This window comes from Rhinolophus ferrumequinum, chromosome 7 (assembly GCF_004115265.2).
Source record: "Rhinolophus ferrumequinum isolate MPI-CBG mRhiFer1 chromosome 7, mRhiFer1_v1.p, whole genome shotgun sequence".
Classification (NCBI taxonomy): domain Eukaryota; kingdom Metazoa; phylum Chordata; class Mammalia; order Chiroptera; family Rhinolophidae; genus Rhinolophus; species Rhinolophus ferrumequinum.
In genome coordinates, this window is record NC_046290.1 from 73,741,614 (window position 1) to 73,768,702 (window position 27,089).

Here is a 27,089-nt window from a genome sequence, read left to right on the forward strand (position 1 = left end):
GATGAAGAAACATGAGCACATAAATGACTGGTAGTTGCTTCAACAACTACACCCAAAATACTGATTGATGGACCAATCACCTGGAGGGCAGTCTCTAGTAGCATTCTGAAGAGGGCCTGTATTTCTTCCTGTTCTAGTCAATATTTATCAATAACTCGGGCAAATCCCCTAAATACCAAAGGCATGACTCATTAAAATTGGAATTGACAAAGGCTAAGAAGAAGAATCAGAATTCATAAGGACCTTTACAAGTTCAATTCAGTAAGACGAACACCATCCTTCAATTAGGTTAAAAAGAAATTGTGTAAGTAATGAGGAGTGGACCTGACTTACCAGCAATGCCTGTGAAGTTCAGCAAGAGACAACAACATGACATGCTTGCCTAATAATGAAAGGAATGATAATAATATCAACATATACCAGTAATGGGAATCACTCTGAAGTTGGCAAAAGTGCTTCTGGACCAGGTTCTAGTCAGACCACAGAAGAATTGTATTTAGTTTAAGAGAAGGATTGAAATAGCTAATGCCAGGCTGGTCAGGAACAGACATCACATAAGGTCTGAGAAAAGTATGAAGCCTGAAGATATGAAGATGTGGCCACACAGAAGAGATGGGACTTTTCTATGTAGTTTCACATGTGTGCTATTTATAGAAACATTTGGGTGGCACTTCTAACAATGAAATCCGTCCCCAGGGATGCTGAGTGGCTCCAACTTTGGAAGCAGTGGTGGGATAAAAATCAAATGACACAATTTTAAGTTGATTTTACACTCCAGAAGAGGTGTACTGTACCACTGCTGTTTCTAGATCTGAGACTGTATTTTTTCGCACTTGTTTATTCTATGAAGGGAGAATCAGAATTCTAAACTTTGTAAAGCTTGTAAATAAAAGGATTATAGTTTTCTAATTTAATGTGGGCGTAATCTATCATCATTGTTTATCCTTTTGAAATGGGTGAGATTTTTGAACACTTTGGAAACCATGAGGACTCTTCTTAACCAGGTAGATTTGATAATACTCTCCATACCTGATTTGGAGGAAGCCATTGAAGCAGGGCGGGAGTCCGTCCTGGACCTTCGAAGGTTTCTGCAGTCCTGAGTGACTGTGGAAGTTGGACTCTGCTGAACCTACAGGATTGCTAAGAAGGTTGGGCAGGAGAGAGCAGGGACTACTCCTTCAGAGTCCTTCCAGCAGGAAGTCCTTCAACCACTTCTTAGAGCTGCTCTCTCTACCCCAGCCTTCCAAGATCACGGTTCAATGACTATAAAACCATGTGCTCTGGAACCTTTTCTAGACTTCCTTAACAGCTGTATTCTTTACCATTAATACCACATCCTCCAGGAAGGATTATAGAAGTGATACGACTGCACAATTAAATATTAGAAATGACCACCGAGTATATTCTGTTTATTGTTTATGATTTACATGGAAAATGATGGACTAGGGTTGTGGAACAATAAACCAGTCATTACATTTAGACCTGGGCTTTTGAAAAACTTGCATTCCATTTTAACAGTTCATATATATTTAACAGCTTATATATAAATCCAGATCACAAATAACCTAAAGAGTTAGTAAGCTTAGAGATAAACAATTAAGAAACATAAAATAAAACCACATGAAACTACCTTTAAATACCAGCATTCATATTACAAGAAAGAAAATGTATAAAAAAAATAAAATTACTAGGCCAAGTCACTTAACATATAATAGAGAAATAAGGGAAACAACATTTTTATTAATATTTATACGTATTTCTAATTTATCCTCATATAGTCTTAACTTTTTCAAAAGGATCCAAGATCTGATCAATACTTTGGTGTCTGAACTTGTTAGCCTCAGCTTTCATCAGCTAGAACCTCAATTTTCTTTTTAAAAAATTTTATAAGCCAACTCTTATTCAACTTTTCTCCTTCATAGCAGCTGTTTATAGATAGTAGGGAGCCAAGAATGAAGGACGGAAACAGATGGAAAGCAAAAAGTACAACAGCTATCTTAAGTTCAGCTCTCAACACTGCTGGTTGAGTTTGGAACCAAAACCTCCTAACAACTGGCAGATAAGAGCTAAATCATAACAGGCAAAGAAGAAATATTTTCTTTGGGACAGCTGCTATCTAGGAGAGAAAAAAAAAACCAAGGTCCCTTAATACTGACTAAATATAATGTGTGGCTTATTACAGAGAAATCTGTAGCAATGTCAGTTTAACCGGGAAGTGTCACAACTGATCAGTATTACTTAAAAGAAACAACAACAAAAAACACACTAGCCACAAATTTCTGGAAAACAAAAACGAAAACAAAAATCACACTAGCCACACATTTTCACAATATACACATGAGAATTAATTTTAATCTGATTTGACCTCTTGACACTAACTGATCATCAATGAAATATAGTATGGAAAGATCACAGAGTAGAAAACAAGCAAAGATTAGTTTATACAACCATGACTATATACATCAGAAGGAAAACATGCTAGCTAATGCAACATTAAGGCCTGAATGTAAGCATTTCCAAAGTCACAGAAGCCCCAAAGAACCCCTAAGTTACAAATTCACCACATTACATGCATGCAATGTTCAGGTTGTTTTTTTTTGTTTTGTTTTGTTTTATTACCCATAAAAGGATACACAGTATTTTGCTGTAAATACCAGACACATTTACAATATATGCAAAAATTAGAATGCAAGTGTTATGTTCCTTATATTTAAGCCTCAAATGTGCCAACAGTGAAAATTCATTTAAGAATGAAGAAAGGAGATGGAATATAAATATTCAGAGAAATTACACAAATATAATGTAATTTTGCATTTGGGAAGCCATATAAATATTCCTTTTACATGGCCAAATATTAAATTATCAATGTACTACTTGAATGGATGTACACTCACTATGTGCTTTACTATTTTACTTGCTCAAATGTGGTATTCTAACTTCATTCCCTGGTGTTGATACCAAATCACATCCATAAGTTAAGTATTACCTCAATATTTGTACATAATTGTCAGCTGGTTGTGATCACATAAACAGAAAGCTGTGCAATCTTAACCTAGAGTGACATTATTACAAAGATGACCTTATGGGTCAAATTTCCCATGAAAAAGAATACGGGAAGCTAATTTGCTCACTTTTGTAGGAGCTTTTGAATAGAACTCTTTTAGAGGGTAAATCTCAGGACAGGATCTTCTTTTCTCTTTTAAACAAAGGAAAATAAGAAAGAAACTGTGTACATGTTTAGTTCTGTTCACACAGTCACTGAGCAATCATATAATCTACTTCCTTTTCACCCATGGCTTAAATTGGCTTAATTTGAAACTACCTATTTTCAGTTCCAGGTGAATAATTTTACCAAAATAAAATTAGTGCAAAGAAACAAATACTGATAATGTAACATGGATAATCTTTGTTCAAGAATACTTTAAATAAATAAATTACAACACAGTAAGGTTTAGATATGTTATAAAAAGGTTATGGCCAAATCTGTCCTATGCCCCATCAATTTTATGCTTTATACAAGTTACACATTTAAACTTTTAGTTTTTTAAGGATTCAGATTTTCCTTTAGGATACAAAAGAATGAGTGTTAAAAACACTGTATGCATGTTTTCAGATTTTCCAAAATATTTCAGAACCAAAATTACCTTAAACTAACTATACCCAATATTTATTGAACAAATGTGCCATGAGTGTTCTGGACCTTCAAGTTATCCAAGTAGAAAGGATTTCTGTAAGGCCTTCTAATTCATCTCATTGAACCAAGCACTGAGCACAATAGATTGTTCATATGCTTTACTAACCTTACTTTAAACACATCCAATATAAAATAATAATAATTTATTTCACTACCTTTCCAGGGGATTACATTTATGATTTAAAAATTTTGTGATGCCATAGCCAGTATTATAGCTATGGGACATTCTAAAAAGTCCTAATTTTAAACAAAGATGGAAGAATAGACACCTTCCTAAAAAAAAAAAAAACACTCAGTATTATGAACTAAGAGGTTCTGATGTAGCAAAAGCAAAGGGACCAATGAAAAAGCATGCTTTCGAATTCTTTTTATTTCCAATGAAACCAAATTTTACTACTTTGTGATCACAGCCTTCACATCTGATGCAAATGGGAGATCTTACTCATAATCACTTAGTGGCAGTACTTCTGACAAAACCAATAACGTATGCCACATAGATGATTATATCTTCTGGAGAGAGTTAATTGATAAGCTTGACTTTACAATATCAACATATTCAACTAAAAAAAAAAAATGGATGTACTGCGTCAACATTCAGCTTGAAAATGTTTAGTACTTCCAGCAAACCTAAATTTAGTTTAGAAAGGTTAATATTCTCTTTCTAAACTATGACATAGACTATATATAGCATTTTAATATATTTATATATAATTATTTGCACATCAGATTCAGAAGGAATTTGCAGATTTACTTTGATAGACTGATCTCATTCAAGTGTTAAGGTTTAGGGCGCTTCTGCAGTGCTGTCATTTGAAGGTGGGGCCTCGTGCTCAGGCTCAGAGGAAGCAGCTGCAGAGGCTTCAATAATTGCAGGTGGGAAATGACGGCGGCACACAGGGCATGTTCCCGACTGGAAGGAGAAAAGCACAAGTTCATGGCCAATGGAAAGGTCTTAACTGTCACACAAGTATCTTAATAAAGAAAGAAACCCTATCTGTATCCTAAAAACGAAACAAATAACTTAAAAACAAAAACCAAATGAATTTCAAACACCTACAATACAGAGAGGCAAAATTTTGATACTATTAATATTTCCTCTTCATCCCAATCAGATACTAATTTCTTTGAGGGTAAACAGTATCTCTTAATCATGTTTGCATCTGTTTGATCACTCATCTTTCATTCAGTGAGTGTTCACTGAGACTCTACTACACTCCCTGCTCATCACGGTGCTGCGGGACAGAGTGAGCAAGGAGTCACAGGCCATGTCCTCACCTGCACTGATTACTATATTTAATCTACGATACGTATATTAGAGAAACCAGACCTAATTCATTCACACATGTATTATACCAAATCATCCCCCTAGGGACCTTCTATGTCTATATATTTATACACACACACACACACACACACACACACACACACACTCATACATATACACTAAAGCCTGACTTTAGTGTACAGATGGACCACACAGACCTTCTTTATAGGCCATATAATTCCTTTTAAAAAAGATATGGAGAGTTAGGTGTTTTCTAAATGATAAAATAAATCAACCATACACCTGGGAGGGAAGGTGGGACAGGGAAAGAGTTATACTCGTAGTACAACATTTTATGAAAGGAAGATTATAGAGATATGTCATCTGGTGACTTTGCACATCCGGCCTTTTTCCCAAGGAGATCTCCCTGATAGAAAGCAGGATGCAGAAATCACACTGTTAAAGGTGACAAAGATTTGTATCTTGGGAACCTTCTCCTCAGGGGAAAGGCTTCACACCAAGCTGTTTCCTGACTGGAAAGAGACTACAGAGATTGCTACCTTGGGTTATAGCAAAGTCAATGACAATTCATGGTTGTACAACATATATCATGTTCACAATTCAGGACTTTAATTCTATAAACACTTATTGAGCACTTGCCATACAAACTGGGCCTAACAGCAACATTTTACCGTCAGATAGATGTGTTCTCCATCAACCACATACTATCTGTGTAACCTTGTATGAGTATCAATTACTGGAAAATGAGAATAAGGATACCAATATGTCCCAGGGTTATTGTGGGGAATATATGGGAAATTATACATCAATCATCTAGCGGTGTCTGCAACACTGCCGGAACACAAAACACTAAATACTGCTTGCAGATTTGATACTATTGTAGAAGTTTGAAGAGAGGGGATATTAAGAATAGAAAAGGTGGAATTAAAGGTGGACCTACCTTAGACCATCTAATCTTACAGGTACCGGGGGGAGACCACAGCAGGCTAAGCAAACATAGCTATACAGGAGTAAATCTGAAGAGGCAGTTTGGGAGCTAGCTCACAGAAGGCCTTAAAAGCCAAGACAGAAACTTTAGATTTTATAAAGGAATAGTGAACATTTCTGCATAGGATTTTAGAAATTTTAAGTAGAGTTTTGACAAAGATGAACTGGAAAGAAGAGAGGAAGGAGGGGAGAAGGAAGAGGAAAAAAGGAAGGGAGTAGTTGTAGAGAAGAGAGGCACTATATTCATAAGTAAATAAGCTGGGAAGGTGATTTGGGGATTTATACTGAACTGCATGTAAATACCCTTTACACAAAAATAGAGTTCACAGACAGTCAAGTAAAACTCTTTTTTCTTAAGTAATGCAAATATATTTAAAATTTGGGGGTAAATATTTAAGGACAACATATAAAAATTTGAATAGGAGATACTTGTTAGATTATTAAACATTTCTCATACGTTTGCAGAGATATTGATACAGATTAACAGAATATCTGTATATTTTTACAGCATTCTGAGTAGTATCAAAGACTTCTTTGCTTGAGATATTTTTGAAAACGTCTAATTTCAGGGATATGATTAAATATGTTAAGTAGTTTGTGTTGTCTAAATTCTTTTTTAGACAATATTAGTAAAGTAAAATAGTCTGATACTATCATTAACTGTAGTCATTAAAAGGTAACCAATTTTTAATTAAACTGAATTAAAAAGTACTCCAAATATATAAATAGGCTTAAAAGACACCACTATCATTATTAACTTATAGGAAGAACTATTAAAATATTAACTTAAAAAAAGTAATATAAAACTCACCTTCTGTAGCCAAATTGAGACACAAGGTTTGTGAAAGAAATGGTGACAGGGTAACTCTGTTGCTATATCATCCTTAATATACTCACTGCAACAGATTGGACAGCATAGCTCCTGACCAATAGCTGAAAACAACAAATAATTTGATATTTTAATCCCATAAAGTTCAATTTTAATAAAACTGAAAACCAACATATGAACTCATACATGATACCTCTAAAAGGAAAAAAAAAAACAGACTTTGAGCAATAAATTGGCAAACATGTTTCTAATACTTGACAATTTGAAATTCAATAAACATTGCTTTTGTAGAAAAGTTGACTAGGAAACATTTGTCCCAGCCCATCACTTGATAAATTAAAAATATTCTTGTATTAGGTCAAAGTTTGTCAGACTCTTGTTTCATAGGAAATATAATGACAGTTAGTATTTTATATTTTCGGTTCATTGATTATATACCTAAACATGCAATCTGTCATTCAACATTAGAGATCAGCTTTGCCCTTACCAGTGTGATCTTCAAGAACAAGGGTCTCTGGAAGACCATCAATGCTCTCCTTACTAGCTGGTGGATTGGCCACCTCAACATCTACTGCAAGAGACTCTAAATGTGCCAGGGCAGTCTGAGAAAAAAAAAAAAAAAGGCATAGTTCTTTGTTAGAAAACATTTTAAAAGAGTAATGGTATCTTCAAAATTATATCCACTATTATTTCCTTCTTGTTAGTTTCTTTTGCTTCAGTCCACTGCCCTGTTTACCTTCTTTCAAAAGAAATCATCATCATCACCATCAAACTAAAACATCAAAAACACATCAAAAAAGCCTACTTTTCACAAGTATAACAAAAATCTATTTGTCTCAATAACCATCTACTTGCCCATTATTTAATATTTTCAGAAGAGTGGTTACCTCTTCCAACTTAGGAGTTCCTGTATGGGATCAATAATATGTGGTGTGTTAACCACTTTATTCAAGTATAAAGGTTAAAAAACAAGAGTATTAAAAATAACTGTAGCTATAATAATTTGATAAAGAATATACAATATAAAAATAAGTAATTTGTGACATCAAAAACATAAAAGGGGAAATAAAATGGTAGAGCTTTTGTAAGCAATGGAATTTAGGTTGTTATTATCGCAACATAGACTGTTAAGATGTTTGATGTATGGCCTACAAGAGAATCACATCAGCTTTAAGGACAGGCTCAAAGTGAAGGGATGGAAAAAGATATCCCAGGCAAGTGGAAACCAAAGGGAGCAGGAATAACTACACTAACATCAGACAAAACAAATTTTAAGCAAAAAACAGTAACAAGAGTCAAAAAGGTTATTATATAATTACAAAAGGTGAGGATATAACAATCATAAATAAACATGTACCCAACATCAGAGCACCTAAATATATTAAGCAAATAAAAACAGATCTGAAGTGAGATTAGACAACAATACAATAATACTAGCGTAGTTTAATTCCTCACTTTCAACAATGAATAGATCATTCAGATAGAAAATCAAAAAGGAAACATTGAACTATACGTTAGAAATAAATCTAACAGACATATAAGAACTTTACATACAATGGCAACAGAATACACGTTCTTCTCAAGTACATATGGAATATTCTCCAGGATAGATTATATAATAGGTCACAAAACAAGTCTTAGCAAATTTCAAAAGACTAAAATCTTATCAACTCTCTTTTCTGGTCAAAATAGTAAGAAATGAAAAATCAGTAACAGGAAGAAAACTGGACAACTCACAAATATGTGGAAATTAAACAACACACTCCTGAAAAACTAATGTGTCAAAGAAGAAATCAAAAGATATCTTGAAACAAACAAAAATGGAAATGCAACATGCCAAAACTTATAAGATGTAAAGCAGTTCTGAGGAGAAGTTTATAGCAATAAAATGCCTACATTAAGAAAAAAGATCTCATAAAAACAACTTAATGTTATACCTCAAGGACTGAAAAAAGAACAAACTAAGCCAAAAGTAGAAGAAGAAAGGAAATAACAAAGATCAGAGCAGAAATAAATGTAGAAACCAGAAAAACAATAGAAAATATCAACAAAATTAAGAGCTGGTTTTTTTTTTTTTTTTTTTTTAAGAAAAAGATAAACAAAAATGACAACCTGTAGCTGGACTAAGAAAAAAAAGGAGAAGATTCAAATAAAGAAAGAGGAAACATTACAACTGATTGATACCATAGAAATCCATAGAAATACAAAGGATCTTAGGGGAATTATCATGAGTTATACACCAACAAATTGGATAACCTGAAAGAAATGGGTAAATTCCTAGAAATATACAACTTACCAAGAATGAAGAAATAAAAAATTTGAATGAGTCAGAAAACTGAACCTTAATAAAAATTCTACCAACAAAGAAAAGCCCAGGATCTGACGGTTTCCCTGGGAAATTCTACAAAACATTGAAGAATTAATGTCAATCCTTCCCAAACTCTTTCAAAAAAGTGAGGAGGAGGAACATTCCCAAACACATTTTATGATGCTAGCATTACCCTGGTAGCCAAGGTCAGATTAGTACACTACAAGAAAATCATAGCTCAATAACCCTGATAAACATAAATGCAAAAATCTTAATATACTAGCAAACTGAATTCAACAGCACATTTAAAGTATCATACATTAAGATCAAGTGGGATTTATCCTTGGGATTCAAGGACAGTATAACACATACGATTCAACATGTAATATACCATATTTACAGAATATTAAGCTAAAAATATTATGATCATCTCAATACTTGCAAAAAAAAGCATTTGACAAAATACAGCATTCTTTCATAATAAAAACTCCCAACAAATTGGGTATAAAAGGAACATACCTCAACATGATAAAGGCATACATACGAGTACATGACAAACCCACAGCTAACATCACAATCAACAGTGAAAGGTTGAAAGCTTTCCCTCTAAGATAAAGAACACAACAAGGGTGCCTATTCTCATCACTCATATTCAACATAGCACTGGATGTCCGAGCCAAAGCAATCAGGCAAGAAAAAGAAAAAAAAGCATCTAAATCGGAATGGAAGAAATAAAATTGTCTTTGTTTGCAGATACCATCTTTTATATAGAAAATATTAAAGACTCCACCAAAAAACAAACAAACAAACAAACAAAGTTAGAACTAATCAGTAAATTCAATAGTTACAAGATACAAAATCAACATATGGACATCAAATGTGTTACTATACATTAACAATAAAATAGTTGAAAAAGAAATAAAGGAAATAATCCCATTCATAAAAGTATCAAAAACAATAAAGTACTAAATAAATACTAATAAAATTATAGTAATCAAAACAGTATGGTACTGGCATAAAAATAGACACATGGATCAATGGAACAGAATCAAGAGCCCAGAAATAAACCCTGGCATTTACAGACAACTAATATTTGATAAGGGAGCCAGAAATACTCCATGGGGAAAAGATAATCTTTTCAGTAAATGATGCTGGGAAAAGTGGATAATCACATGAATTAAACTGAACCCCTACCTTATATCACTCACAAAGATTAGCTCAAAATGGTTTAAAAAGACCTGAAACAGTAAAACTCCTAGAAAAAAACACTGGGGAAAAGTTCCTTGACATTGGTCTTGGTGATGATTTTTTGGCTACGACAAGAGAAGCACTAGCAACAAAAGCAAAAATAAATGAGACTACATTAAACTAAAAAGCTTATGCATGGTAAAGGAAACAATCAACAAAATGAAAAGCCAAATTACAGAAAATATTTGCAAATCATATATCTGATAAACGGTTAATATCCAAAATATGTAAGGAACTGATATTACTCAATAACAATAAAAACAACCTAATTCAAAAACTGAGCGGAGGAAATGAATATTTTGCTAAAGAAAAAATCCGACAGGTACATGAAAAGATGCTGAACATCAGTAATCATCAGGGAAATGCAAATCAAAACCACAAATTGATATCACCTGAAACCTGCTATAATGCTATCACCGAAAAGACAATAACCTGAAACTTAAAAAGAAAAAAAAAAGACAAGTAATAACAAGTGTTGGCAAAGCTGTGGGGATAAGGAGACCCTTACGCACTGTTGGTGGGAATGTAAATTGGTATAGCCACTTTGGAAAACAATAGGAAGTTCCTCAAAAAAAAAATAGAATTACCATATGATCCAACAATTCCACTTTTGGGAATCTTATTTAAAGGAAATAAAATCAGGATCCTGAAGAGATATCTGCACCCCTATGTTCACTGTAGCACTATTCACAGTATCCAACATACGGAAGCAACGTAAGTGTTCATCAATGGATGAACGGATAAAGAGATGTGGTATATATATACACAACGAAATCTCATTCAACCATGAGAAAGAAGAAAATCCTGCCATTTGTGGCAACATGGATGGATCCTGAGGGCATTATGCCAAACGAAATCAGTTAGACAGAGAAACACAAACAATGTATAACTTATATGTGGAATCTAAAAAAGCTGAACTCATAAAAACAGAGAGAAGACTGGTTGTTAGGGGATGAGGAGATGTTGATCAAAAGGTACAAACTTCCAGTTATAAGATGATTAAGTTAAGGGCATCTATTGTACAGCATAGTGATTATACTTAATGATATTGTATTATATACTTGAAAGTTGCAAACAGAGTAAGTCTTTGTTATTACCACAAGAAAGAAATGGTAATTACATGAGGTGATGGAGATATTAAGTAACTGTTATGATAATGACTTCACAATATATAAGTTCATCAAATCAAAACATGCACACCTTAAACTTACACATTATATGAGGTCGGACAATTAAGTTCGCGAACTCATCCTAGAAAAAGTGCTACGTACCTCACTGCTGAATCTCACTATGGTCACTTTCGAAGTACTCCCCTTGGGGAGCTATGCACCGACTCCAGGGCCTACTTCACCTTTCAAAGCAATTTTGGAACTCTTTTTCTCGAATGGCCATCAAAGCTGTCATCATATTACCCTTGATGTCCTGAATGTCATCAAAATGTCTTCCTTTCAATATTTCCTTTATTTTTGGGTAAAGAAAGAAGTTACTGGGGGCCAGATCAGGTGAGTAGAGAGGGTGTTCCAATACATTTGTTTGTTTACTGGCTTAAAACTCCCTCACAGACAGTGCCGTGTGAGCTGGTGCATTGTTGTGATACAAGAGTCACGAATTGTTGGTGGAAAGTTCAGGTCTAACTGTTTTTTTTTTTTAATTCAAGTTTATTGGGGTGACAATTGTTAGTGAAGTTACATAGATTTCAGGTGTACGATTCTGTGATACATCATCTATATCTCACTTTATGTGTTCACCACCCAGAGTCAGTTCTTCTGTCACCATGACCCCGTTTACCCTCTTCTAGAAGCCCCTCTCCCCCTTACTCTCGGTAACCACTAAACTATTGTTTATGTCTATGAGTTTTTGTTTCTTCGTATGTCTTGTTGTCTAACTGTTTCCTGCAGCCTTTTCAGCACTTCCAAATAGTAAACTATTAAACTTGGTTAACTGTTTGTACAGCTGGTACAAATTCATAATGAATAATCCCTCTGATATCAAAAAAGGTTAGCAACATCATTGTAACAAGTTCGCAAACTTAATTGTCAGACCTCATATGTAAACTGTATCTCAATAAAGCTGGAAAAAATGTGGTATATATTATACATAAAATGAAATATTTTTCAGCCTTGAAAAAGAAGGAAATTCTGACATATGCTGTAACATGAATGATTCTTACAGGCATTATACTAAGGGAAATAAGCCAGTCACAGAAAGATCAACATCATATGAGTCCACATAATTGAGGTACCTAAGGTAGCAAAAATCAGAGACACAATGGTAGTTGCCATGGGTTAGGGAGAAAGGGAAATGAGGGGTTATTGTTTACAATGTATTTAATTCCACTTAGCTATATACTTAAAAATGGGTAGAATGGTAAATTTTATGTGTACGTTATCACAATAAAAACTAAATAAACAAATTGGGCCTCCCAGGTAGGAGGAAGATTCTGCCTAATAGTTATTGTGTTCTCATGGATGGCAAACACAATCTTCTGTATACTTAGGATCTAACCTAGATACTTTATCAACAAATTAAGTCTTTCCAAAAAGAATTTGAGATGACTTACAATAGAGGATAGGGCCAAGGTCAAAGCAAAGTCAGGACTGAAAAATGAGAAAGCAAAAAATGGTTCATCAATGAGAGGTAATATGATTAAAAAAACTGAACACCAAATTTGACTCTGAATTTGCAGAGATACTGCAGTAAAAAAGACAGTGTACCAGTAATTGAATTATTGCCTCTCAGTTCCAAGTTCACCTTTCACTTCTGCTCTGTGAAAATAGATCTGGGACTTTTAAATAGTTTTTCTTTGCTGGTTTACATGATCTTAGGTTTGAGAGACACATCACAGAAGGAAAGGGCTCTGCTGCTTGCTTCCAGTGTACTTGCTGGACAGGCCCCTGCAGTGTGTGGCTTCCCTACTGTGGGCTTCTGCAGCTCAGATGGCTTTTCCAGCACCAGGCTCCCCTAGCGAGAATGGCTTCTCCAGCACCTGACAGGTGGAGTATAAGCTGGCCAGCAGCTTCCCCTGCCACCCATCTTGGGTGGTTGTGGTGCACAGTGCTTCTAAGTTAGTCACTTCCCTGTAAGCAGTTTCTCCAGCACTCCCGAGGCAGACTTTTGCCAAGTTCCAAGGGCAGATTTCATGTAAGGTCTGCCAGCACAGTAGCACACAGACTTCTCTAAGAGCCATGGCTGTGTCCTCAGCAATACAATATGGATCTCAGTCCCAGAGGGTGGGCAGGTGGAATGTTCCATCTCAGTTCGAAGGTGACCGATTCCTTAAATCTGCTATTCCTGTATTCTTTAGTTCACTTTACTTCCTAGTAGCCAATCCCTCATTACTCTAGTCTCCTGCTATAGTTGATTTTTTATATTAAGCTTACCCTGTTCAAATTACTGTTTTCTCTCTTGAGACTGAGCCCAGACTGACACAGAATTGGTATCAGGCATTAGGCCTTTGGGCTTAAGCTCAGTGCCGAGCTCCTTGCCAACAGGAAAGGGATGCTATTAATCCATGGCCTACAGTGGCCTCACAATTAATCAAACTATCACTGTGGTTGACTGCAATGAAGCGCCAACTAAAGCATGTGTCTTGGGAGCCTAGGCAGCTTTTGCACTTGACCTTATGGCAGTAATGACGACTAGAAAAACTGTGATGTGAGATGGATCCTTTGAGTGCTCTTACACACTTACAAAGAGAAAATGACAAACTCAGGCTCATTCATTCTAAGAGTGAACCACAGTATAATAAACAGAGTGTTTGTGAAGACCTAAAAAAACCCTCTTATTTCTAAAAATCATATATAAAATTTAGTTGGTGAATTGCTGAATTAAAATGAGAATTTAATTCTCAGTCTTGTTAAGTTTTTCAAAGGTTTTATCATTGATTGGTTAAAATATTATGAAAATATGAAACTTGAAATGGGGACATCTGGTTGTAGTAAGATGAAACTGATTACAGCTGACCCTTGAACAACGCAGGGGCTGACCCCTGTGCGGTTGAAAATCCATGTATAACTTTTGTCTCTTCCAAAAGTACACTGCTGTTAGTCTACTGTTAACAGGAACCTTACTGGTAGCATAAAAGTCGATTAACACATATTTTGTATGTTATATGAATTATATACTGTATTCTTTCAATAAAGCTAAAGAAAATGTTAATGTCATAAGGAAAATACTGTATTGTATTTATCAATACATAAGTTTATGCCATCTGTTTACAAGATGAAAAATTTGTGCACATAGGTGGACATACAGTTCAAACCCGTGTTGTTTAAGGGTCAACCGTATTTTGAATCCCCAAGTCATTGAGCCTTCTTTTACCAGTAGAAGTAGCTTAACCTCCAAAGACCAGCCTTCCTCTATTTGCAAATTCTGTGGTAATCTCAACTTAAAATGTGTATCTCAGTACTTCTGTGCCCCCCCAGTAAAATTACCAGAAAACTACAGCAGCCAAAAAAGACTAGATAATTGAGGACACACACTCTTCAGGAATGTAGGTTTGGATCACTCCACCAAGTAAAGAATCCTAACCAGCTAAGATTTTCGCTGAAGGCAGGAAAAATGTAGAATGGATTATGAAAGAAGGAAACCATAGCTATCAGTTACAGCCTGTGACCAAATACAGAAACAAGGCCAAGTAGCTTTGCATACTTTCTATTTGCTTGTTATATATATTTATTTGTACGTGCTATTTTCTTTTTTCTCTCCTTCCCATTTTTATTTCACATAGTAACTTTATAATTTAATCTTTATATAAAAGAATATTTAGTGTGACTGACTGAATTTGTGGAGTAATTAATATAGCCAGCGATGGATACAACTATTCTTAGTACTATTCATTCTGGGGAAAGGCTGAAAACTTCATTTGTAAAAATAGCTATATCTTGTATTGTAGCAATATAGTTGTATTGTTGTTGAACGGGAGTCAAAATGTGTATAGAAAGGTGTATATGGAATCCAAGTAGTCAAAGGGATGACTGTTTCAGTTATCCATTATTGCTCCTAAGGTCCAAATTCACCATTTTTGTCAGCTCTGTGAAAATGGATTTGGGAATTTAAATATTTTCCCTTCTGACTTGTCATGTTGTTAGGCTTTGTTCATAGAGGATACTGAAGAGGCACTGCAGGAGGAAAAGGGCTTTGCTTCTGATCCCTGTGTGACTACTAGACAGGCCTGTGTGGTACGCATGGCTTTCACCAGCACCAAATTCCTGCAATGTGCACGGCTTCCCCAGCACCGAGCTCTTGTAATGAACGCAGCCACAAGCACCCAGTGCCAGGAGCTTCCCCAGAAGCCCTTTGTATAGCTCTGTGGAGAGTGCTTCCAGTTCGACGTCTCCCTATGAACCGTTCTCCCTGGCACCTGTCAGGGCTCCTGTCTACCAAGTTCTGCCAAGGCGGCACCACAGTGACTTCTCTGCCACATTAAGCCACGACTATGTCATCTCCATCAAGGTGTGGACACCAGCCCTGGAGGGCAATGGTGACTTCCTTAGGTGATCTTAGCCCTACAGGTGGTGGCTGTTCCTTACATGTACTTTTTCTATATTCTTTAGAATTACCATTATTCCTTCCTAAGCAAGACCCTCTTACCCTAATCCCGTTATAGTTAATAATTCTTTATATTAAACGTTCCCGTCAAGAGAGAAAATGGAAAGTAAGAGCCTGGTATGTGTCCCTTCTCTCTCACGTAACTATAAGCATGAATCTCCTCCAATTCCTTATATACTTCTCAAGATAGACAGACTCTGCAAGAACTCATCTGTGCTACACATAAAACGAAGGGATGCTATTTACAGTAAGTTCCATTTGGGAGGTTATTCCAGGTTAACTATGCTTTGATACATGTTTGTCTCAGTGGGCTTACTATTCCTTTCTGAAGATTACCTGCACATTTGCAATGCTAATAAATACCTGGAATTTCATATGTGTAAAGTAAAAATAATTTCTTGCCTTGGTACTGACATATACTTAAGGTGATTTGGGATCACTTATAAGCAACAAGAGCAAGAGAGACTATTTTATAGCCACTGCTATGAAAATCTATGAAGATGTAATCATCCATCCATACCTTAGGAAGGACAAAAGATTTTCAAAAGTTAGTCCAAGTGTTAGAAAACTAAATAGCCTAAATAGCCTAATTGGAAGATATCTAGCTTTAAAATAACATAATCCTTTGTTAGAACAAAGTTTAGTTTCTAAAGAATAAAGAATTTTGTTTTTAAAGAATGAAGATTTATAACAAATTATTTAATACTGATTTTGAATGACCACTGAATCCAGATTTACTAGATGATTATCGGTTGGTTGACTGCTGATTCGAATATCTTTGAATATAGCCATTTACTGAGAGCTTGCCACTGCATCGACTTTTTGTTAAGTACTTAAACAAAATCTCACAATAATCCATGAAGTAAACTGTACTATTCCCATTTTGTAGACAAGGACCTGAAGCTTAAAGACGTTAAGGGAACTGTCCAATGTCACAGAGTAACTCGAAAGCCCATCTCTTACCCATGTACTACCTTCCTAAGGCCTACACCTCAGTATACAAGGTGCTCTGTAAGCATGTAATGACTTACCAAGGAGTCCAAAGGCAAGGCCAGTCTTAAGAGACTCAATTTCAATTAACTTTATTGTGCAATCTTTCTTTAAACTGATATCCTAAGACTGCATCTGCAGTTAAAGTATCACGCTGGTTCTCTGTTCCCACATTCCTCTTTATATTTTCTCCACTTTATAAATAAAAGCATACTTCTTACCAATTCAAGGGAGCAATCTGAAATACTTGGGTCAAACTGAACTCTAATGACGGAAAAACAAATCTTTGTAGATTGTTTCCAATACTCTGCTTTTAAGAAAATTGAAGGAGGCTCTAAACAAGTTGAGTTGGTGTAATTTTGGCAAATATCTCAGAAGAACTGAGTGACAATAAACTCCTTTCATCCCTATCAATTTATTTGTGTGAACCAGGTTTCTCTAGCTCGTATTCATAAAAATGAAAAACAGAAATAAAATTGATGCTGAACGGTATCTCATTCTAGGAATAAATAAAATTAATTAGGAAGGAAAAAAGCTTCCATCTCATTAAGAGATGCATTTTACCAGTAAAATTTTATTTTGTTTAAATAATTATTTGTCGAAATTTGTAATAGTTTATACTACTAACAATTTTAACTCAATCTGAACCTATTTTTTACATTTAAATTCTTGAACATATTTTTATTGTAGAGATGCAGTATTACTTAGAATATATGCTTAAAATTTTTAGATATCAACATAAAAATGTGCAAAAGAATACCTTTTTCCCCCCAAAATTTGGGAGTAAGTAACAACCTTTAACACATTGTTTCAAAAAGTTAAAAATCTTAAATATTTTGCCCTATTCTCACCAACAGCCACTACATGAAAAGAAAGATCAGTCTAATATTGGAAAAATAACAGAAATTAAAACAACTATTGCTTAAAATGAGTGAGGGTAACTTGAGGGGAAAAACAAGTAAAAGCACTGTTTGTCTTAGTATTTGTTTTTGTGTGAGTTAAAGAATGCTGGTGTTAAATCTGAAAGGAAAAATCACAAATTATAAATTATTTCAGCTTCATTTTTCAGAATGATTAAATAAATACATACTAGACAGAAAAATAAACATTTCTAGAGACTGATATGAAGATGAAACTATATCAATTCTCCAGGGGTCAAACCTGTCTCAAATTCAAATAAAATAAAGCAGAAAACTAAATTTGAGGAAACTGTTAAGCTGTAGGAAAGGGAGACACTTAACACCATTAATCAGAAGCAGGACAGATGTGTAACAATAACTGAAAGCGGCAGTGCTATTGGGTTCCCTACGAGCAGAAGCCAATAATGTGGGAACTGTACGTTCCCTGGACAAACTACGTTCTTTCCTGCCTGGTTTTTGTCCATTCTGCTAGTACGTGTACCTAGTATGACCTCTATGACCAATCTCTCTGGCTCTTCTGTCAAGATGCCAATCAAAATGTCACATTTCTCATTAGTAACAAATAACGAAACTTTTAATTCTCCAAACTTGTTTTTTAAGATCTCATTGTTGATCATAAACCACTAGTATAAGAATGGAAAAGACTGAGCACTGTGAAACCAGACTCTAGAACAGATGTATTCCATTGTGGTCCCTTAAAATTTATCTAGCTCAAGGAAGTTAGTGATCCTAAATCTTTATATATTATATCACTGTGTAAGTTATCATGCTGTACACTATTTCACATATGTCAGAATCTGGCAAGTTAAATAATCTGGGTAAAGTCCCAAGTGAATCATGTTTCATGATGTTCTTTCTGATTTTTCTCCTAGCATGGCACTTTGAGAAAATACACCATGACGCATAACTGAGAGCAATGATCTCCATAGAAGATTGTACAAACACATAAAAAGGTGATGCCAAAGCAGAACTAACTTAAATGCGTGTACATGCCGTGTGTGTGTGTGTGTGTGTGTGTGTGTGTGTGTATGTATGTATACATAGATAGGTCAGTTTGTCTCTATCTACTTACCTATTATCTAATTTATGAATCTAAACTGGACTTCCTAATCTCAGAAAATTTCAAGACAAAATGCTATTATGAAAAAAGGAAGTGATTTGTAATAAATCTTTAGAAGTCTTCAATTTCATCTCACAAATATACCTGTGCATGTGTGTATAAAATATTCAGATTCACAGACCCATGAATTCAATAGAGGAAAAGTATAGTTCTAAATGAAAAACATTTTCTATTCTGGAGTAAAAACTGTGAAATATTCCAATTTTCAGCAAATTGGCCGGATGTCAAGTGCAATGTATATACACATACTGTTGACAATCACTATTCAGTAATTGTTATTAAATTAATGAGAAAATTATTCACCTTTTCTTAAGAGTAATTAAAAAACACCTTTCATTTTTATCATTTTGCATCCCACCAACTTATACATGGTCACCAGAGTCACTAAAATACCTCCATAGCCTGGGCTAAGCGTTCTTCTAGAGCCATGTAGGTGAGGAACTGAGGATCCACGTAAGAAATGGCTTCAGCAACTCCTAGTCCATCCGCAAAGCCATCAAACAGACTGAAAAACAAATACAACCATGACTGGGGAAATATCTATGGTGAGGACATAATTACATTAGCATACTGATAAGCCACTAAACATGCAAGTAGAACACCTTAAAATATTTTAATACAAATCTTGTGGACTGAGGGGCAGGAAGAACCCAACATAAAAACAGTTTAAGGCTAAACATAAGGAATTAAGATGCCACTACCTCTCCCATAGGCTGCCACACTCACGGCACAGAGTTCGTAGGAAAATTCTCTTTTTATGTTTCTAGTTCCAAGTCTGGCAACTGCTTACGGCTGGAATAAAGGTAGTACTTTTTCCCTCCTAATTCTTTCCCATATATTTCCCCTTCCGTTTATTTTAGTTTCCAATCTGAATTAGGGGAGAACGTAATAAAGAGAATTGCTGCATTTATTTTAATTCTGTCATTAGTCAGAGCCTTTTTTCTTCTCTTACTTGTACTGTTCAATCACTTTGGACTTAAAAATATTTGATTTTCTTAAGTGCTTCTCATTCATCTCTCTTCTTCCAAGAACTAGGCTTCCTCAATTATTCAGCTTGAAAGATACCTAGCTTGTAACTGCTCATTTTTATTTATTTTTTCTAAAGGATTCTAAGCCTCTTAAAGAGGCTTAAATATTACGTCTTCATCTGGTGCGAGTCTCCTCTTCCACACTGAAACATACAGATTCTTCCTTTTCCTCTAGTCTTTCAAAATTTGGACACTGTTAAGTATCTCCTCAGTCCTCTTCCTTCTGATCTTGCTCCCTTGGAAGTTACATCCAAGTCCATTTCTTCAGTTGTCTTCTCTACAGGTAATTCCTAAACCTCTACCTAATGCCAAACTCCCTCTTGATCGCTTGACCTACATTTTTAGTTTTCTGTGGGGGCACCTTACCTCACATCCAAGATCTCCAAAACTAGCTTATTTTGTTTACCTAAAGGCAAACTTCTTTTCACTTTCATATTCCTATCAGATATCATAGAAACATCCGTAGTTACACAAACTAGCTCACAACAGTTTTGATGTCAACCTTTGTGCCATCATTAGAATTACAAATCTATTGCCAAAAGAAATAGAAGTATTCTTATGAAGACTATACTATAGTTTAGTAGTATCTAGAAATCAACAGATTATCAAAGGAACAGTACAAAGGAACAGACGTTCTCATACAACCACAGATTTTAGAATTAGAATGAAAATTATAATTAGACTTCAAACTCCCTTGCAATACTAGACCTACTTTGTCTAGCAGTGAGATGTAGTGCAAAGAGGAAGAGCCCTGGACTCAGTAAGATAGGAATTTAACTTCACATTTAACTAAGTCATAGTAAAACAATGTGAAAAATTTAACTGTTATTCTATTTCCTCACCTATGAAATAAAAGAGTGGATGCACTCCTGTGCCTAGCACAGAGAAGGCACCAGAGTAGGCATTCAGGAAACAGTGGACCCATTACCTCCATATGGAAAACGCACTGCTTTCTAAGGTGGTACATGCCAGCGGTTTCAAACTTATGTGCAGTAAGTGCTCTAGTTCTGTCTGGTGTTGCAACACAAGTATGTCCACTTCTCCTTTGCAGAAAACTCCTTCAAATGGTTAGAGTCAACTACCTCCCAATAATTCGTTTCTTCTCCAGGCTGAACAAATTCAGACACTCAAAGCATGATATCTGGTTGTAATTTGTTCACTGCACAATAATCAGCTAATATTAAAAATTCTGGTATCATTCATTTTGGCAATCACCATTTGGTCATAACTATTTCAGACAAGAATCGCTTTGGACTTAAATGATACTAAAAATAGTGGATGGAAGTTTGATAGTTTGAGGAGAAACAGGTTATTTATATAGTCTCAAAGTATGTTCCCACTCGACACCTATTAACTATAACGGGAAAAATGTCAACTGTACAGAGAAGCAATCTGAAAGACAGTACCTTAACCAAGGGATGAGAATTAACATTACCAGCAATGAGATAATTCATACCATGTGCCTTCTGATATGAACTGAGATGAACAACTTCTATGATGCTCCTACTAAAAATTTGTAACTCAAATCTAATGACATTAGACAAATCCATCTTAAGAAACATTCTACAAATTAAGTGGCCTGTACTTTTCAAAAATGTCAAGGTTACTAATAACAAAGTAAGACTGAGGAAATGTTCAAGATTAAAAGAGACTAAAGAAACATGGTGTAAACAAATGCAATGGGTAGTCCTGCATTGAATTACAAAAAATTTTCTCTAATGGCATCAGTGGAGCAACTACAGACATTTGAATAAGGTCTGCAGATTAAATAATACTACTGTATCAGTGTTAATCTCCTGGTTTGGACAATTTTACTGTGTTACATAAGAAAATCTTCTTGATTTTAGGAAATTCACTCTAGAGTATTTGTAGGTAAAGTGGCATCATGTCTGCAACTTACTCATAAATGGGTCAGAAAAAAATACCACAAATACAGAGAATACAGATATAGAGAAATAAAGGAAAAAGAGAATGATAACACAAAAGTGGTAAATGTTAACATTTAGAGAATCTTAGTAAAGAATACATGGGAATTCTGCGCATTATTTTTTGCAACTTTTCTGTAAGTCTGAAATAATTTCAAACTAGTTTTACATTTTTTATTATCAAACCTTGGTTATATCCATACAGAATCAATTTCTCGCAACTTTATTAGGTTAATAATAATAACTCCAATTTCTTACAGGAAGACAGAGTGGTTAAGTAGTTATCAAAGAAGAAATAAATGGTACAGTTAGGATTAGTCTAAATCCAAAACCCACATATTCTCCACATCAGTTCCTACCACACCAATCTATGAGATATTCTCTGGGTATTCTACAACACTTCTGTGACTTCACCAAAACAAATAAATTTTAGATGGAAGACTTTTTCTATTTTCTTTAAGCTAAAATAAAGAAACAAAAGCTTAATTTTTTTACTAAGTAGTTGTGAAACTGGGGAAAAAAAGTCAAATTTTGGTTTTAGTGGTAAGAACTGCTGCTGTTTGCCATGGCTTTCCTTTTTAGATGTTATTTTAATATGAAATATGACATGCTATTTTAATATGAAAATCAAACCTTTAGCTATCACCACATAATACATTACCATATGAGCAATTAATGAGGTGGTGCCATATCTACATAAAATTTAAAAATTCTGTCTTAAAATCAATGCTAAAATGCTTTCCATATGAAAAAAAAAAAAACCTACTTTGAAGCTCCCCCAATTTTTGGACACTTAGCAATGTCTCTAAAATCAAAGCCATATTCAGAAAGATATTCAATGAATTAGATAGAACCTAAAATAAATTTTTCAATTTAAATAAATTTTTCAAATTTGTTATATTTAATAAAGACCTCAATTATTCCTTCAAATTTTTATGTGGGACAATCCTTTTTGAAAGTTATTTAGAAATATATATCAAGATCTTTAAAAATATATTTCTTAGTAATGTCACCTCTATATATCTGTCCTAAAGAAATAACCTGAAGTACAGAACTTGTTTTATGGGGGGAAATTTCACTGCTCTATGCCAATGGGGAAATGATCAATTAAATTTGAGCACATCCATAGGATGGAGCATCTACATAATGGAGCTGTAAAAAATTATTTTTACAAAATTTTGGAAATGTACAATAGAAAAGAATGTCCTCCTATGAAACCATAATTGCCTCCTAACATAAACAGATGATGCTAAATATACAATTCTGTCATCTGCTGAGTTCTCTAAGGAATGACTTTGTATAACGGAGAGATAAAACATCAGAATAGACAAGGAGTTCAGTAAGAGAGTAACGGACTGACACAAGGGAGAGGGGAAGTGAGGGGAGCATCAAGATCGTCAAGACTAGGGCTAGGTGAAGCCACCGATTTTCCATAATGTTTGGGGAGCCAGAAAATGGGTTTTGGAGAGTGGGAATGTTTAAGATAGAATTACAAATTGTTTGTGCAGCTGTGATAAAACCCCACTTCTGCTTCCACAAAATGGCCAGTAAAAATCTGCTCTGCACATGTAATTTTTTTTTTTTTCATACCCTAGGAACTGAGAATAGGAAACGGTAAGGAGGATGTATTTCAAGATGTTGAGTTTCGTGTCTGGAACAATTTGGAGAAGCACAAGAAATAGTTAGACATAAAGAGAAACTAAAGACAAAAGGAGGACTTAAAAACAAGAAATCTGCAGAGTTATCAGGGGATATAAATGAGCTTTTCTTAATTTTTCTAAATTTTCTATAATGAAATTTTAACTGGAAAATAAGACAAATTCTTAAAAACATATCTGTGCAGAAATGGAAACAAGGGTTGTACCAACTCATATTTTTTCCAGAAAAAGTAACAAAACAGGATCACTTGGAACAAACATTCTTTCTGCATCTCATTAATTAGCTGCACACTTGAAAAGTCTCACTTTACAACAAAACAGTTAAATTCTAACCATTATATCATGAGACCTAACAATTGTATAATCCACTTAATTTATATGCTTTTACTTGAAGTTATTCTTTGTCAGCATAAATTTAATACTTTCAACATCTCTCTGACAGTAAAATTATATTTTCTATATTTTGCATATAAAATATATAGAGAAGGAAAACTATATTGTTATGATTCTTCTGATTCAATCACAGGTTTTGAAACTCTTCACATAGGATTCAGGACTTTTTCTTTTTTAAAGGATTATACTAAGTGCTGTATTTAACATATAAACCTAAATTTAAAAGTCGTAAACCTCAATTCAGGAGAGTATAATTCACTAGGATATAAGGTGAGCTTCAAGAGAGCAAAAGATCAAAGAAGGAAGAAGTCACTGACTAGAATAAGGAGGAAGGAGTCCATGTAGGACGTGACATCTGAAACAAGCTATGAAGGAGAGGAAGACTGACAGGTGGGAAACGCAGAATACTTCTTTGCTATCAGAGATTCGGTGTTCATAGCGCGGAATCAGAAACCAGTTCTACTCAGTGCACAATTAAGCGTGGCAATGACACTGCTACACACCTCCAGTCCACATCTAAGTCCTCACTCACACTGGAGTCATCCTCAAGGTTATTGTTACCGTCCAACATGAAAGCTTCTGGCTGGGCAAACTCGTGGGCAGGCTCATTTCCCTCATCACTGCTGCTCTCATTGACTTCACTGTACTGTAGCCAAGGAATTTCTCCCTCTTCCAAGGATGTCTGTTCCCTATACAAACATTTTGAGAGAAGAAAAAATATTATTCTAAAACACATCATAAAATTGTTCTTTGAAGAGTTCTACTTAGTCCAAGCAGATTCTTTATCCTTTGAGTTCTAAACTCTTGGTACTTACATGATTTTAAAAATCTGTTTCTTCAACTATAGAATTATTTAAAAGGGAACCAATTTGTTACAGGGTTACATGTACGCAAAACTAGCTCCTAATTGCATAACAACCTATTTACTTGATACACAAATTATCTAATCTCCTATATTTCCTTTTTTTGCAGGAGAAAAATAAGAAAACTTCATTCTAGACCATTTGAATTTTTAAACACTGCTCTTGAATAGTTTCCCTTCACAGTTACAATAAAATACAAATTCCGCAGCCTAGTCTATAAATACCTACATACTACATGTCTTCTCCTCGGCCTCTTCTCCAGCTGTTACCTCTCACCACTCTTCCCCCATTTACTATACTCCTCCTATTCTTCCTACTCTCGGAACACTTGAAAATCATCTCCACCTTGGGGCCATTTCCTCCATCTGAAATAATCTTTCACCAGATTTTCACACAGCTACTCTGTCCTTGTAATTCAGGTCACATAAGGACATGACAGACACCTCCTCAGAAAGGCTTGTCCTGACCACTCATTTTAAGTAACTCTCTAGTCACTGGCTACCAAGTCATTCTGTGTCTTTTCATTATAGAACTTACTTCTATTTATCGTTTTCTTATTTATTTATTGTCAATCTTTCTCCCATCAGAACATAAGTTCACAGGGACAGACATATCAATGGTACAGATAGAGAAAATAAGGAAAAGATAAAAGAAGAATCTCAAAACCATAGGGAAAAGGATTATTCAATAAATAATATTGGTACAACTGGGTATCCACTGAGAGGGAGGGAAATGAAATCTCTATGTCATTATTTACCCTTAAATAAATTCCAGATGTACTTTTTAAAAATTCATGTGCACCCCCACCATTAAAACAATAAAAGTACTAAAAGAATCATTTAGAGTACTTTTTACAAAAATATGTGTCATTCTAAGCATGATGCAAAACATTGAAGCCATAGACAGATTGTCAAATTTAACATACACATTAAACAAACAAACAAAAAAACAAAACAACAACAAAAAACTCAAGGAAAATTCAAAACACCAAAAATTAGGACACAAAGAGCAAATTGAGAAAAATTAATTATAATACATGAGGAAACAAAAGGGATTTCAAGACTGCACTAAACTGAACAAAAGGTATTTTATGAATTTATAAATAAGAAAAGCGTACTGGTAGGATTTTCTTATTCATTTTATTTAACAGAAAATACTTTTAGTATAACTAAAGGAGGTAAAACATTAGAGCATAGCCTTGGCAAAGCTGAATTTTATTTTGGGATTTAAGATGAGAAATAATGCTATACAACAACCTATATCTTTCAACTTTAAGAACAGCTATAATTAGAATTTTATTCACTATAATGTGGAAATTCAAACTTTGGGGGTAAAAACATTTATGAAAGTGATGCAGATAATGACCACATACAAAAATCAACACATCCTAAATAAACCGAAACAGTATCTCTTTACATACCTAAACTTATAAATGTTTCTTTAATTTCGGATCCTATATTATACTTCAAAATAACAGGTTTATAAGATTCAATCTAATATAATCAGTCTAGAAAAATCAGAAATTAGCATAACAAAATATGCTTGTTGTATTAAAGGTTTAATGTCAAATATATAAAGACAATAAATGTTTTCCTCTTTTGCATATTTAGGTCCATTTAAAAATTTTAACCCAAAATGGAAATGCAAAAATCAAACTAAAAATTCTTAAGCAACAGATCTCTGTTCACAATTTATGAGAGTACTCGCCACACTCCACTGTAACCCTACTGGTGACTTTCTTGTCTCCTCCTAGACTGGGAGCTTCTCAAGGGCATACAGTATGGTTTGCCATCATTGTATTCACCTCCTGTAACAAGTGCTTGGCACTTATAGGTACGCTATCTCTGTATGTGTTGCAAATGTAATAATGAAGCCTTGAAAAACAATCTTTTGAAAAAAACAAATAATTTCAATAGTAAGCCTAGAATAGTGCTTGGAAAGTTTTGTTGTTTCTAATGTATTCCCACAAAAAGTACATTTCTTTTTACTAATTATACAGACATCAAAATGACTCAGTTACTCTGTAATTCAGATACATAATATAATACTCAAACATGTTGGTGAAAATGATTCAGTATAAGAAACATTAATTTATGGGTTTTTTAAATTCAAAGAACAAGAAAACTAAAATAAGAACTCATTTGAATCTAAACAATTTTTTCCTTTAAATTAAAGTTTATTGGGGTGACAATTGTTAGTAAAGTTACATAGATTTCAGGTGTACCATTCTGTAATACATTATCTATATCTCACATTGTGTGTTCACCACCCAGAGTCAGTTCTCCTTCCAT

At 34.5% G+C, this 27,089-nt stretch overlaps 1 protein-coding gene across 3 annotated transcripts in view; it reads right to left on the minus strand.

Annotated features, from left to right (window-relative positions):
- Window positions 1-1,374: 1,374 nt before the first annotated feature.
- The window catches only part of PJA2 (praja ring finger ubiquitin ligase 2), a 68,413-nt gene continuing 42,698 nt past the window's right edge, over window positions 1,375-27,089 (minus strand). For all 3 annotated transcript variants that reach the window (XM_033110397.1, XM_033110400.1, XM_033110399.1), the window contains 5 exons: window positions 24,439-24,624; window positions 19,325-19,436; window positions 7,283-7,397; window positions 6,778-6,899; window positions 1,375-4,604 (listed from right to left, as the gene is read on the minus strand). In XM_033110397.1, coding sequence (XP_032966288.1) covers window positions 4,479-4,604; window positions 6,778-6,899; window positions 7,283-7,397; window positions 19,325-19,436; window positions 24,439-24,624 — 661 coding nt within the window. In that variant the 3' untranslated portion in view covers window positions 1,375-4,478. The remainder of the gene's footprint in view (window positions 4,605-6,777; window positions 6,900-7,282; window positions 7,398-19,324; window positions 19,437-24,438; window positions 24,625-27,089) is intronic.